Source organism: Myotis lucifugus, unplaced genomic scaffold (assembly GCF_000147115.1).
Source record: "Myotis lucifugus unplaced genomic scaffold, Myoluc2.0 scaffold_61, whole genome shotgun sequence".
NCBI lineage: Eukaryota > Metazoa > Chordata > Mammalia > Chiroptera > Vespertilionidae > Myotis > Myotis lucifugus.
This window is the reverse complement of record NW_005871109.1, coordinates 3,541,971-3,556,605: the sequence shown is the minus strand read 5'-3', so window position 1 is coordinate 3,556,605 and position 14,635 is coordinate 3,541,971. Positions and strand designations below refer to the sequence as shown.

The 14,635-nt window shown below is 46.3% G+C and overlaps 1 protein-coding gene and 1 long non-coding RNA gene across 7 annotated transcripts in view; one reads left to right on the top strand and one right to left on the bottom strand.

The window, feature by feature from the left end:
• The window catches only part of MRVI1 (murine retrovirus integration site 1 homolog), a 110,715-nt gene extending 107,542 nt beyond the window's left edge, over nt 1–3,173 (bottom strand). The window contains exon 1 of one of the 6 annotated variants that reach the window (XM_006089618.3): nt 2,720–3,173. In XM_006089618.3, coding sequence (XP_006089680.1) covers nt 2,720–2,786 — 67 coding nt within the window. In that variant the 5' untranslated portion in view covers nt 2,787–3,173. The other 5 variants (XM_006089621.3, XM_006089617.3, XM_023754540.1 and 2 more) reach the window with 5 other exon arrangements.
• Nucleotides 1–11,270, top strand: part of LOC102438001 — a 153,893-nt gene extending 142,623 nt beyond the window's left edge. The window contains exon 4 of the long non-coding RNA XR_001348392.2: nt 11,205–11,270. This is a non-coding gene — a long non-coding RNA (uncharacterized LOC102438001). The remainder of the gene's footprint in view (nt 1–11,204) is intronic.
• Nucleotides 11,271–14,635: the final 3,365 nt, after the last annotated feature.

Genomic DNA, 14,635 nt, shown 5'->3' with positions numbered 1-14,635 from the left:
ATCCTCTGAAGCCAGACTAGAAGAATCTGATCATCATGCTTACATACATTATAAACCCTCATGCTTACATACATATGGCACTATTTAACCAGAATACACTTTATAAGCATCATGTCCATTTCTACATAAGAAAGAAAAACAGATCCTGAGCATGGTACACTCCAAGCATCATTCTGGGTACAGGACGCACAGGGGAGAATGAGACGATCTCTGCCCTCATGGGGCTCAGTCTCCATTGCTGCTGGGGATGTGGGGTACATCCATCCCCTGCATCACCAAGACTGAAAGGAAAGGGTGGGGACAGTTTGGGAAGCTGAGAACTGAAAGTGTAGTTAAGCCCACCATGCACGGAATGGAGCTTCCTCTCACAGACACATGGAACCCCTCACCCTGAAACTGTAAGCACCCCCCCCATCTAATTAGTTTCAAGCAGAAGGTATTACATGACCATCACTCTCCTCATCTAAGATACTAAATCCCCCACTCTGTGTCTGGGTGGCCTTGGGAAGTCATTTAACATCCCCTAGTTCTTGCATCCTCCCCTGTAAAATAAAAGTGAAAATAGAGGCCTCATAGCATTGAAGGAAAGCGCCCATGACCCCACATGTAGGAAGTTGAAGGAAGAAGCCCATGACCCCACATGTAGGAAGTTGAAGAAAGGAGCCCATGACATCACACATAGGAAGTTGAAGGAAGGAGCCCATGACCCCGCACATAGGAAGTTGAAGGAAGGAGCCCATAACCCCGCACGTAGGAAGTTGAAGGAAGGAGCCCATGACATCACACATAGGAAGTTGAAGGAAGAAGCCCATGACCCCGCATGTAGGAAGTTGAAGGAAGGAGCCCATGACCCCGCATGTAGGAAGTTGAAGGAAGGAGCCCATGACCCCGCACATAGGAAGCCTCAGGTGCAGCGCTGGAGGAGCGGTGCTCCCCAGCCTCAGGTGCAGCGCTGGAGGAGCGGTGCTCCCCCCACTGCCCTGCTACCAACCAGAGATGAACAGAGGGTGCTGCTTAAGAGCAGGGCCTCCAGAGATGGGCAGCCTGGGATCAAATGCCAGCTGTGTGACGTCTCTGTGCTAAAACGTCCCCATCTGCAAGATGAGGGCAGTAATGATGGTCCCTGCTTTGTGGGTTGTGGAAGTCTTGAACTACTGCAGGGGACATGCTTAGGACAGCATTTGATGCATAGTAAGAACAGCGTGCTTGCTTTTTTTTTTACCTTCCCGAAACATGTTGATGGGGATCATGGATCATGTTGTAGCAACTGGCACATGATTACACCTCTCAGATGATCTTAGAGGGAATGCAGGAATGTCCTCCTTACCACCAAGCACACAGGAAGGCACACCAGCTGTGAACACACACACACACACACACACACACACACACACACACACCACTGAATCGTGGACAAAACAAACATAACGATGACAACTGTTTTGTCCATTAGGTCAAAACTCAGAAGACACATTCAAAGCAGAAGTGCTCACTCCCATCTGTGATGAGGGGCTGGAGCATTGGAGTTAGAGCCACACAGACTTGGGTTAGAGCCCCAGCTCTGCTCTTTCTTAGCCGTCTGACCTTAGGCAAGCCACTTAACCTGAGTTGCCTCCCCATAAAAGTGTTGGGGTGAGGTTGGGGGAGTTAACTCCACCTGCGCCACCAGCCTGTCATTGCCCTCTGGTGGGGACAAGAGAACCCTTAACAGGCTCTGACTCCCTAGTGCTCCCAGCCTAACAGTTCTGGGAAGCTTCCTTCTTTTTCCTGCAGGAGACCCAACTTAGATAAACCCATGGCCTGCTTTACTTTCCACTGAGACCCCCAAAGAGCAGCCTGAAAAGTGTTAAGACAACAGCAGCTGCAGGACTCTGGGAGACAGGAGTGCCAGCCAGGGGTGCCAGACTCACACTGTTTACTCTGACTACAGAGCATCTCTGGGCTTGACAACTGGTTACTGGGCAGAAGGGAGCAGGCCAGCTGGGCCCCTCTGCCTCCCACTGGCCTTTCCTTTGGAGAAAGCCAGCCTCAGTGCCATGCCACTCTCTCTAGGAATAGATTGACACTGAGCACCTGGAGGTGAGCAGGGCTTGGGGCACAGACTAGGCACACACACCCCCTCTAGGGAGCAGGGTTAGGGCACAGGGGGACAAAGCTGAAGATAGGAGAGTTGGGGACAGAGATAAAAACGGGCTGTGACCCAACCACAGGACAGGAGAGGCAAGAACAGAAACAGGGCAGGTGAAGGATGGAGACAGGGCTAGGCCCGCACAGGGACCAAGACGGATGGGGGCAGTACACAAGGTGGGTGGTTGCGGGGCAGAGAATGACACAGTAAACAGAGCCGGGCTAGTAAAGGGGAGCAGGCGGTGCAGGTTCACATAATCTGGGGACACTCAATTGCCCCAAAGGGGCCCACAGGAAATCTGGGGGTGGGGATCTCCTATTAGAACCCACATTTTTACCCTAACCTGTGCGTGCTCTCCAACAGCAAGCAAACACAGCACAATTTCGTTAAGTTAGGACTGGCAAGACTCCCTTCTTATTGAAAAATTAGGACATAAAAATAGTCAGCTGAAATGTCACCCAACAAAACCAACAACCTTGGAAAGTTAAAGACAAGTGCCCCCCTCCCGGCACCCTGTACCTTTAAGGAGGAGAAGTTTCCCTCTGCTTCCCAGCTGAAGAGCAGGTTATTCTTGGATATAGCACGACTTACCTAAAACTGAGTTATTCCCCGTTCCTCCTCTGGCCAGCCTCTCTTCACTCTGGGGAGCTTTTACCATTTAAGGTCAATGTTACATCTGGCTCCGGAGCTCGGAGCTGAGAAGCCTCTGGCTGCGGAGCCTCAGCCGCCCGCCTCTTCCGAGGGGCTGGGACTTAGAGCCCAGAGCTCCTCCGGGAGCCCCCTGTGGCCCCCTCTGGCCTGGCTCAGGGGGCTAAGGGCAGGGGAAGCTAACCAGACTGGCCCAGGGCTCAGGGCAGGCTGGGCCTGCCAGGCAGCAACTGGCCCTGGGCCCCTCCCATGGGCACCCACACAGCACATGGCAAAACCCCTGGGCATGTCATGCCGCTGGGCACCGTCCTGGCCAGCTGGGGACCAAGGGAGCTCTGCAGATCTGCCTCCCAGCCTGGACTCCTCAGCAAGCATGGGAGCCGAGACAGGACCCTGGCCTCAAGCCAGGAGAAACTGGGAACATTTCCTGTCCCGGGGACTTGCGGTGGGGGCCGCTCCCACCTTAAACACGGGATTATCAGAGAGAAGGGCCTGGGAGATTCAGCTAATCTGAGACCTGGCATCAGCCCCAGGGGCTTCGATCGCTGCACCCCTGTTCCACAGCCTTGTCGTCTTAACATTGTGCAGCCTCAGTCTCCTCACCTCTAAAGTGGGAATGATAGTGATTGCACCTATCTCACAGGGTTGTAGGAGAATTAAATTAAATTAAATAATATTGGAAGGCTTAGCACAGTGCCAGCATCTCACAGGTGTCCATCAGCACAAGTTTGTTTCCTGCTCCTTCCCAGACACCAGTGAGGAAGGGCTGCCTCTCTCCTGGAAGTCCACACCCTGTCCTTACTCTTTCCTCACCACCCTTGGGTGCAGTGCCCACTCAGCCAAGATCATGGAGCCCAGGCTCCAGCCTTCTTCTGAGGTTAGAGGCAGCTCAGACCAGTTGGCGACCATTGTCTGAGCCAGTGGTCGCCAACCTTTCGGACCTCACGGACCACCGGTTGGCGACCGCTGGCTCAGACAATCCCTGGGTAGAGTTGCTAGATAAATTACAGGACACCCACTTAAATATGAATTTCAGATAACAACCCATAACTTTTTAGTATAAGTGTGTCCCAAATATTGCATGGGACATACTTATACTAAAAAATTTTTTTTAATCTAAAATTCTAATTTAACTGCACATCCTGTATTTTCATTTGCAAAATCTGGCAACTCTAGCCCTGGGCCATCACATGTCACCCAGGATGTATTCATAGTCATGCTAAGAGCTCGATTGGTGCTTCAAGGCCTGTGGCCTCAAGCCCTCCTGGTGATGGCTCCTGCCATGGGTCAGTCCACCCCAGTCACGATGGGCTTTCTCTACCAACCCTGGCCCACTGTGCCTCCACCCCAGCCTGTCCACAGGCATGTAATCCTGGACTCTCTCTCCTCCCTGGTTACTATGAGAGAAATTTCTGATGGGAATGCCATGCATGCTGTCTGTGATACCTGTAAATAATAGTATTTTTGCAGATGGAACCAGAGGAGACTGTCCTGGGCACTAATCATGCTTTTTCTCAGGTGTCTACACTGACCATATACTGGGTGTAGGCCCCCACTGGCAAAGCCACACCGTGGTAACTACTAATATTGCAGGTAGAGGTCTAGAAGGAAATTACCAAACTCTTTAGATTGTTTCTCCAACTTCACCAAGTGTGAAGCTGCTTGGATCCCTCTCCCAAAAATGCTAATTCCATGGATCTAAAGTGGGACTCAGGAATCTGCATTTTAAATCAGGCCCCGGGTGATGCTTATGCTATTGATCCAAGGGCTCTACTTGGCAAGTGATGCTCCAAAGACTGATCTTTGAATCCAGCAGGAGTTACCACAGAGAAAACTAGAAACAGCTCAAAATGGAACAACGGCTTTGTTTGAATGTGAGGGAGGGTGCATGCATGTGTGTGTGTGTGTGTGTGTGTGTGTGTGTTTTTACAAACTGTATATTGAGCACCTGCTTTTTCCAACCACTATATTAGATGCTCTAAGTATCCTATGAAATAGAATTATTATATGTCTCCATTGCAAATAAAACTGAGCACTGGCCTGGTGGCTCAGTTGGTTGGAGCATCATCCTGTACACCAAAAGGTTGCAGGTTTGGTTCCTGGTCAAAGCATATACCTGGGTTGTGGGTTCAGTCCCCTGTCAGGCTTGTACAAGAGGCAACCAACTGATGTTTCTCTCTCTCTCTCCCCATTCTTTTTTCTCTCTAAAAAAATCAATAAAAACATATGCTCAGGTGAGGGTGAAAATAAATAAATATATAGATATAGATATAGATATAGATATATAGGCATATCTATATCTAAGCAACCATCCGACCGTTTGACCATTAGCCCAGTAGCTATGACTTGCAATGACCACCAGGGGCCAGACGCTCCAACCAGTAGAGGAGGGAGCCCGATTCCTCTGGGAACTGGCCGTGGGTTAGGTTGCTGCTGGGGCACTGTTGTCCCTGAATCTGCTTCACCCGAACCCCAGACCCAGAGAGGTCCCTTGGGCTGGCCTGCAGGGATCATGGCCGAAACCGGCTCTCTGACATCCCCCGAAGGTCCTGGATTGCGAGCGGGTGCAGGCCAGACCGAGGGACCCACCAGTGCATGAATCCAGTGCACCGGGCCTCTAGTAAATAAATAAAACTAAAAGTTGAAGAAGTGAAACAACTCTCCTGATGTTCCACAGCCCATAAGTGTGAATTTGAGCTGTTTGGCCCCAAAGCTCTTTCCCCTGTACCATACATCCTTCCATTCAGCCAGGGTTTCTACAAACTAGGGTTCACGGATAGCCTTCAGGGGTCTCTGGGCCAACTAAAACTGTCTTCAAAACACTGTGTGATTTGTGTTTTTTCTTGTGTATAGACCCATAGCTTTCACCAGACTCACAAATAGGTCACCAAATAACTTTTAAAATCACTCCATTAACACAAGCATTTCATGAAACACATCATTGGCGGGAGTGTGGAATGGAACAAGCTCTATAGAAAGCAATTTAGCATCATCAAGATTGCAAGGCTGATATCCTTTGACCCAGTTCCACTTCTAAGAATTTATTCTACAAACACACTCCCACACTTGGGAGATGACAAATGAACAAGATTATTCATTGCAGCTTTATCATAAAAGCCAAAACATTGGAAACAACATAAATGTCCACCAATTGGGAGCCATAAAAGATGATGGGGCATAACCATAACAAAGGCTAAGGAAGCTCTTTGTGTACTGATATGAAAACCCTCCAAGCTATATGGTTAAGTGGAAAAAGTAAGATAACCCAATAGTATATAAATATACACAGAAATATATTTACACATACACACTCAAAAGTGCATATATGTATGTGCACACAGTTTCACTAAAATTAACACAAGAAACAAATAACATCAACACTAGTTGCCCGTGGGGAGGAAATCTAGTGGAGGAAAAGAGTATACAGTGTCTATTTATACATCTAAAGTTTTGAATAATAAGAATAAATCATGCGTTTAAGTTCAAAGATAAATAATGAAACAGAACACTGTTGTGGACAGGGATTTCATTAATTCATCTTTCAGCACTGCTTCCTCCAAATGTCACAGAGGGTTGGTGTGAGCCTGACTAAAGGTTACTTGTTTTTTGTACTTTTTATTTTGGAATAATTACAGGCACATGGGAAGTTGTAAAAATAGTCCCATGTACCCTTCACCTAGCTTCTCCCCAGCGGTGACATCTTATATGGCTGTTGTACAGTATCAAAACCTGGAAGTTAGCATTGGTCCATTACTGTTAACTAGGCTACAAATCTTATTCTAAAATTATTTTTAAAATCTAGCTCCCTCACTGCTCATTTATCCAGTTAGAATGTTTACTGAGCCCCTGTAGTGGGCCAGACATCGTGTTGGAGACTTAGAAATGAAACAATTAATGTTCCATAGCCAGTAAATGTGAACTTAGGTTGTTTGGCCCTAAAGCTCTTTTCCCTTATGTGGTGGAGACACCTCAGACACATCCCTGCCCTCATGGGGTGTAGACTAGTGAAGGGGGCCCCTTTGTTCAGTGGAAATCGCGTCACAGAGGTCCGGAATCCAGCAGTGCACAGGAGGTTCTGACCACAGCTCTAAAAAAAGGAACTGTGTCCCTTGCTGTCCTGGTCATGGAGCTTCCCAGCTTGCCTGAAGCTGACTTCTAGTCCTTAAAAGAGCATGAGCAATTACTTGAGCTATATTTATCCCCATCCCTGGAGCCACACAGGGATTTGGCCTCACTCTACCCAAATCATCAGCTCATCACTCAGGCCCATCAGAGACAATCATGTGTCCTCAGCATAAAAGGAGTGGGTTGGTGGAGGCACCACAAGCCATTTGACTCAAGGCCAGAGGAGAAATGTGCAAGTCCCAGGCCAAAAGCACATCCTGGGACCAAGAGAAGCCAAGCCAGGAGACGTAGCATCCTGCAAAGGAGCACTCTCAGCTCAGGGCTGATGCTGAGATGACTGCTCCCTGCCCAATTTATGCTTAAGGGCTCTGCGATGCCCTGAAGACAAATCAGGGGCCAAATCAGCAGAAATTGCATCCAGGTGACAATAACAGGTGTCATTTACTGAACATGGTGCCAAACACTGTGTCCACCACCTTATATATAAGATCTAGTTCAGTTCTCCTCAAATTCATGTGATGTAGGGTTCTCACCCCATTTCTTAGATGAGGAATCTGAGAGTTGGAGAAGTCAAGAAGCTGACCATTGTCTCAGTTTGTAAACCCACATCTTTCTGATTCTGGAGTCCTTGGAAATCAGGTTTAAGACAGCAGACTGGGAGCCTAAGTGTCTCCTTTCCCTCCCAGGATCCCATTAAAATGATAACAAAGGGCTCCTTCAGAACGAAGGAACCCTTAGCCACAAAGAGACCTGGAGGAGGCAGACATGAGTGAACACATTTCTGGAACAGGCAAGAGGATAGAGGCATGATGCCTAATGGAGCCAGGAGGAGGAGGCCCCAGCCTGGCCCTAGACAACCCACAGAGAAGGGAGCTCTGGTGCCCCAGAGAGGCCCTTCACTTGAAGAGCCAGGTGTGACAGGGACAGAAATGAGAGATGGAGCAAACATAGAGGGTCCAATTGAAAGTCTATGGACAGAAGGGGCTGAAAAGAAACTAGCTCAAATAGTTTTTGTATGCAGCACTTGGACTAAATGCCTTTAGGCTAAAGGAATAAACAAACTATAAATGAATATTGAGTAGATTTTTTTATAGACATAGGGATTAGCAATTCTGGGTGCTCCTGAAACACCCCATAGAAATGTGGCCCTCAAGATAGGAAAACATGTCAAGGATGGCCAGGTTGAGCAACTGGGCTTATAATGAAGTCATTTATGGAGGTAAAAGTGAGCTGAGGAGACAGGATAATAGGCTCAAGAATTCCACTTTGGACATGTTAAGTTCTAGATGACTATGAAACATCCCAATGGAGGTTGACACATGAGCAGTTGGAGCTCTGCAGAGAAGTGGTAGCAGCTGTAATGAGGGTGGGCAGGAACTTGTGACCAAACTGCATGTGGGGAGTGGACATGAGAGATTGGGTGATTCCAAATTTTTGATCCCTGGACAAGTACAGAGAATGTGAATGCCTTAGGAAGCCAGGAGCAGCAATCCATTGGTAAAGGAAGATATGAGTTCAGTTTGAGATGCTATTGGGATACCCAGAAGACGGTTAGAAATACAGGATTGCAAGGATTGTTGTTTGAGTGAGGTCCAGACTGGTGGAATAGATTTTAGAAAGATGGGTCTCTAGAAGAGCTTTAAATTACAAGTGAAGATGGTGAACAAGCTATTGGACCTTTGAGAGAGCTGTTTAAATAGACGGATGGGATCAAAAGCCAATACAGAGGTTAGTTATGGGGTTTGGTCAGGTAGGCCTTGGATGTGGTGGCAGTGAAGCTCAATTTTTCATTACTCGGCAACCATGTGCTGACATGAGTGTGTGGGAAGAGGGTAGAAGGATGCAAGGAAGGATGGGCTGTGATACCAGGGTGACCTTGGAAGTCCCATAAGGAGATGGAGGTCAGAGGAGGATTTCAGAGAAAGCAGTGCTGCTCTTGGAGAAGCCTGATGCGTTTCCCCCCTCTTCTGGGCTCCCCTGAACTCCGTGCTTACATGTCCCTGGTCTGCCATGGGAAGATGGGGTGGGCTGGGAAGGCTAGAAAAGCTGTAGAAGCTCAGGGGAAAGAGAGTCCTCTGGAACCTGGTCTGGTTGGGTAGGGCTTCGTGAGAGAGATAGGAACTTCAGCTTGGCTTTGAGTGCAGAGTAAAACAGGGAAAGTCAAGGGAGGAAGGAGGAATTCCAGGTTGGGCTGACAACGGATGAGCAGAACCTAATGGCCAGCGGGATGGGGACATTGTAGGATGCGTTTAGTTGCAAAGAACAGAAACCCACTCTGCTGGCTCAAGTGTAAAGGGGCTTGTGTCAATGATAACTGACCCCACAGAACCCAAGGACAGGAAAGAAGCAGAGCTGGCAGGACCTGAAGCCCCTACTATGTGTATCTGTCCTAATGTCTGTATCCTTCTGTCTCCCAAAAGCCTCTCTCCTTCTCTCTGTGCGTCTGCTTTTTCCTCCTCCTCCTCTTCTCTCTACTCGTGCTTTTTCTGGACACTCACCTTGTTATGTCTCACATGGCCTCTCTGTTCCAGCTCTCTTCTCTCCTCAATCACCTGACAACTATATTGTTTCAGATTCTCAAAAGCATCTGTCCTAGCTTGTCTGTTTAAATCAGGTCTCCTAAGTCACTAGCGACCTTAGGTGCACTATCTCTCTCTGATGTAATAGTCCTAGCTGAAACCATGAGATAAATATGGTGGCCAGCAACCTCAGATGCTGGTATCATCCAACCAGAAGTCTCTTTATTCAGGGAATTCTGACTTCCTATGGCCAGAATACTAGATCTCTTTGAATTCAACCTACAATTGTGATGGTTCTTGTAACAAACATGTCATTTACTTGGCTCATAGAAAACCCATGGTCCACTGAGACACTCAGATCTTTATCACAGGAATTGAGCTATTCCTACCTTGCCTCCCCAAACTATCCTGAGTAATACTGTAGTCTCAGCCTGTTCTTCAAACACATGATTTCTGTATTGGTGCCATGAAACAACAGATTGTTTATCTCACCAAAGGAAGAGTCAAACCTTTCTCAGATTCTCCCTTCTGGCTTCACATAGTTTTTCTTTTGGATGAAAAAGGAAAAGAGATGCGAAGCAGAAAAGGATTTTTGAGGTTTTCAAGTTGACATTCCACCATTAAATTAATGCTAACAAAAGCTCAATTTCACTAATCCTGAGAGGAACTTGATCTCCAGATGCACTGGACTTGCTGGTTCAATGCCTGCACCACGAGACCTCTTCTACAGCTTGGAGTTGGGTGTTTTGGGTTGGTTGTGTTTTTTTGTGTGTTTTTTTCTTAAAAGACTTTGAAGTTTCAAAGAGCATATATCACTTTTTAAAAGCAAACCCAAAAAAGTGTTGTAAGCAACTTTGTTCAAGTGAAGGCTAACTGAATTAAATAGAACAGTCCCCTTTCATAATGATAAAAGAAGAAGAAAGCAGAGGGGAGAGAAAAGGAGGGAGGGAGAAGGGAAGGTGGGGGATGCATTTGTTCCTCCTCATCTCCTTGATGTGTAGCACTGGGCTGCTCCAGGGCTTAGTTCTCAGACCTAGATTCTTTCTATCCTCACTCACTATCCTCACTCACTCCCAAGAGGATCTGATCTGAGCTCATGATTTTAAGTATCATCTATACTCTAAAGACTCTCAAATGTTTATGTCCAGTCTGGGCCTCTCCCCCAAACTCCAAAGTCATATATCCAACTGCCTACCCAACCCCTCCTCTTTAGTGTCTCCCCAATACCTACCCTTCCCTCAGTCCTCTCTGTCTCAGTAAATGACAAGTCCATCCTTTAAGCTGCCCAAGCATAAAACATGAGTTATTCATGACTCCCCTCTTGCTCCCCACATACCCCATAGGGAATCCATCAGAAAATTCTGTTGCTCTATCTTCAAAATATGACCAGAATTGGACTGTTTCTTATTAGTTTTAGCACTCCTACCCTGGTCTAGGCTACCATAATTTCTTGCCTTGTTATCCATGCAATCACCTCCTAACTTCTCTCCTGCCCCCACAAAGAAGGCAGAGTGATTATTTTTCATACATTATATCATATCTTACTTACTTTGCACTAGGTACCATACACAGCAATTTGTATACATCACTCATTCTCAGAACATATTTTCAAAAAATGTTTGGTCTGCATTTTCCAGCTAAGAGAATGAAACTTAGAGACATGAAATACCTTATATAAGAGCATGCAGCTGCTTCTATGAAAGAGCTGGACCTGAACACCCCAAAATGCACACTCTTTCTTTCAACTCAGTTGCTGAAGAAGAATTGTATTTTTTTCCCCACAGGACATCTCTTTCTCAAAGCTGCCTGATCAAGCCAATGCAATCTAAAGTCAAGTTCATAAAGAGAGGTCTTAACAAAATTAGGTAAGTAAGGATGAAGGGGAAAAAGCAGGAAGGACACTGCTGTAGGTCAGTCTTCTTGACAGCAGTTGACCTGCCCAATTTATTCCATCCCATCAATAACTTCATCCAACTTACGGTTTGGTATGTCGGAAAGAGGTTTTTCAACCAGATGTCCTGGGGCCACATGAGGATAACACCAACCATATTTTCTCTCCTTTACCTCCTTGGGATTCTGAGCCTTGTATCATCATTTATTTATTTTTCACATCATTCTTGGTGCAATGTTCCACAGCCTCAGTAACTCTTTTAATTAAAAAATGACAAAAAGTGCACAAATATCTGAGCACATCCTCCAAACATGGAGAAATGTCTACGCTTCAGAATTCACAAATGCCCCATTCAATCCATTTGTTTTAGTGACCTTGAACTTTCACATTTAAAATAAACCATGTACTAGACAAAAGAATTCACTTTGGATCTGGGCCTTCCTTAGTGATCTTCCTTCCTTCATCTGGATCAAAAGCAAAAGACATCTTAAAGCATCAAGGCCTGTTTGGGATTCTCCAAAAGCTAGTTTTGAGGGGGTGCTAGGGAACTTCCTTGTCTTTCCTGGGTGAGAACAATACCTTTTTTTCCTGAATGGTAAAAGCATTCTGGGAATGGGAAACTGCAAGGCATAACCCTGGGGGTGGTGCACATGAGTGATGGGTTCCCCAAGAACAGCAAGGGCCTAAGCAAAGAGGGTACCCCCTTGAAGGTGCATGGCTTTAGCAGCCACCTTGGCTCTGCATGTAAGCTGTCATCCCATGGCCCATGGGAACCCATTTGTGCTTTAAATGTGGGTGTAGGGGTTGGGATAGGGATTCTAGTGAGCTAAATATGTGATGTGAACCAGAAAGCCTTTAAGAAAAGATGCTAATAAATAAGACAGTTCCAACTACAAGAAGTGAAGAAGTAAAGCTCAACAAAGTACAGAACCAGATTTAATACCAGCTTGCAACCAAGCCTCTAAACACCAGAGAGTGCAGAGGAAAACAGGATAGGATCTCAGGAGCTACAGTCAAAAGGACTTACCAGGAAGGAAGAGGATGCAGATCTGTAGTTCAGTAGAGGAGAGCAGGAGGGGAGGGTTTTACTCTTCCAGAAGTCTGAAAACCCACCAGAGTCCTTAGGGAACATGGCACATGCTGCAGAGAATTACCTCTGGTCAGAGCAGGGACCCAAAGCCACAGCTTACTCTCCACAGCTTAATATTCATTTACTTATTGATTCAATAAACATGCATCTTTTCTGCTTCCTCCTAACTAGCTTACGTGAAATGGAAGTTTTGGAATCCCCCAAATACCTATAACTTCTCTCAAAAAATAGTCCATCTTAAAAAATAATCTATGCAATTACTTTGCAAATGATTGCTAGTATGTTTTAAACAGAGAAACAAAATGAGAACACTAATTCCTCAAAACATGAGAATGATTTGTTCCAGGAAGGAGATAGTTTGTCCTTGGTGCAGAAGTGGAGAGGAAAACTTTAAGACAGAAATGTTCAGTGCTGGCTGGTGCCCTCTCTGGCTGGCAGCTGCAGGAATAGACTGAAGCTGGAGGAGAAGCTAGCACAACCATCCACAGTACTGAGCTGGGAGACAGAGCCACAGGAGTGTTGAAGGGACACCCTTCCCATACAGGTGTCCATCTTCTGCCATGAAGCCTCATGCTTCCGTGGCCGCTCACCACCTCCCATCACCAAGGATGGTTCCTGGTTAATTTAAGCCAATCACAGATCCCATTCTCCTTTCTAGCTATGGGCTTAGGCACGTGACCAAACCTGGCCAAAGAGATGGGAAGGCAACTTCTGCTGAAGGGGTTCTGGGAAAGGTCTCCTCCCTACAAAGAAAGAGATATCGGAAAGAGACCATCCCTTCTTGTTCTGCGCATTGTGTGGTCTGGCTATGATGCCTGAACTGCAGCAGCCTTTTTGCTACAGGTCTGAGGCCAAGCCTGAAATAGAACTAGGAGGCAGAGCGAGGACCCTGAAGGTTGGAGCCAACCTGTCTCTGGGCTTCTAATTTTGTGAGATAATGATTATCTTTATTGTTTAGGACACTTTGAATTGGGTTCCTATTAAATTGCATCAAAAACATTCTAATTACTAGAGGGAACTTCTTAAAACCCCCAACTCTGTGTGTGACAAAATGTGAAATCAGACAGAAAATTTTTTACTATAACAAGAGCTGCCACTAGAAATCCTTCTAGGGAGAGAACTGCTTTATTAAAAAAAAAACACCCTGAGAATTGTTGGGGTAGAAAGCAGAGCTTTAAAGATCTGAGTGTTAGCTGGAAAAGAGGTATCAGATGGGGGACTGCTCTGCACAGTGAAGGAGAAAGGAAACTTGTGGATACTCTGTAGGACAATGTGACAGAAATAGGAAGGCTTTGGGGCGCATGATGTGACCCCTCTTCCTCTGCTAGGTTCACAAATACTCACCGTGAGTATCTCTCATGCACACCAGTGAAGGCTGAATTGTGCATTCAGGTTGACATTCGAATCGGGATGGCTCACACAGTTGCTACAGCCTAGAAGCAGAAGCACCAGGAGAAATTGCAGTGGGGAGTGTTCTGGACTTGCCCAGACTTTGGAATTTGGGGTTGAGAGCATTCTTTCCCAGAGATCAAATACTAAGAAGGCCTCAGATGACAGCTAGGTTACAAGGAGCAGCTTGTCACCCTGTTTGAGAAATAGGCCAAAGGCTTAATCAAGCCTCTCTATATTGCAGATCATCAGTAGAGGTGCAAAAATCCCAGATAGTGTGAAGGAAACAAAAGTAAAACAACTCGATCCCATGTCCAGCATTTGAAGAATAAAATATCCCTGAGAGGTAGAGTAGCTGAAGCTAGCAAATAGATGTAGTGCCATTTCTGAAGAACCATCCATGAATAACCTAGTAAGTATGGGAGAGTGTGTTGTAGGAATTAAATAAGTAATGGATATAAATTACCTAGTGTATAATAGGTGCCTAATAAAAGCTCTTTTCTCCACTCAACCTCCTTCCTCTCTTCCCTCATTCAAAATAATATGGTGTGGTGTATACAAACTAGACTGGCCCTCACCTTCATTCCATCTACCTTGCAGTAGACTGTCTAGTACTGCAAAGGCTGGAAAGCTAAAAACGGCATCCTTCCCATACAGGTGTCCATCTTCTGCCATGAAGCCTCATGCTTCAGTGGCCGCTCACCCCTCACCTTCATTCCATCTACCTTGCAGTAGACTGTCTAGTACTGCAAAGGCTGGAAAGCTAAAAACTACATTTTCCAGACTCCCATGCAATCAGGGATCCAGAGATGAGGAAGGACCAACCATGAGATGTACTTGTGGGA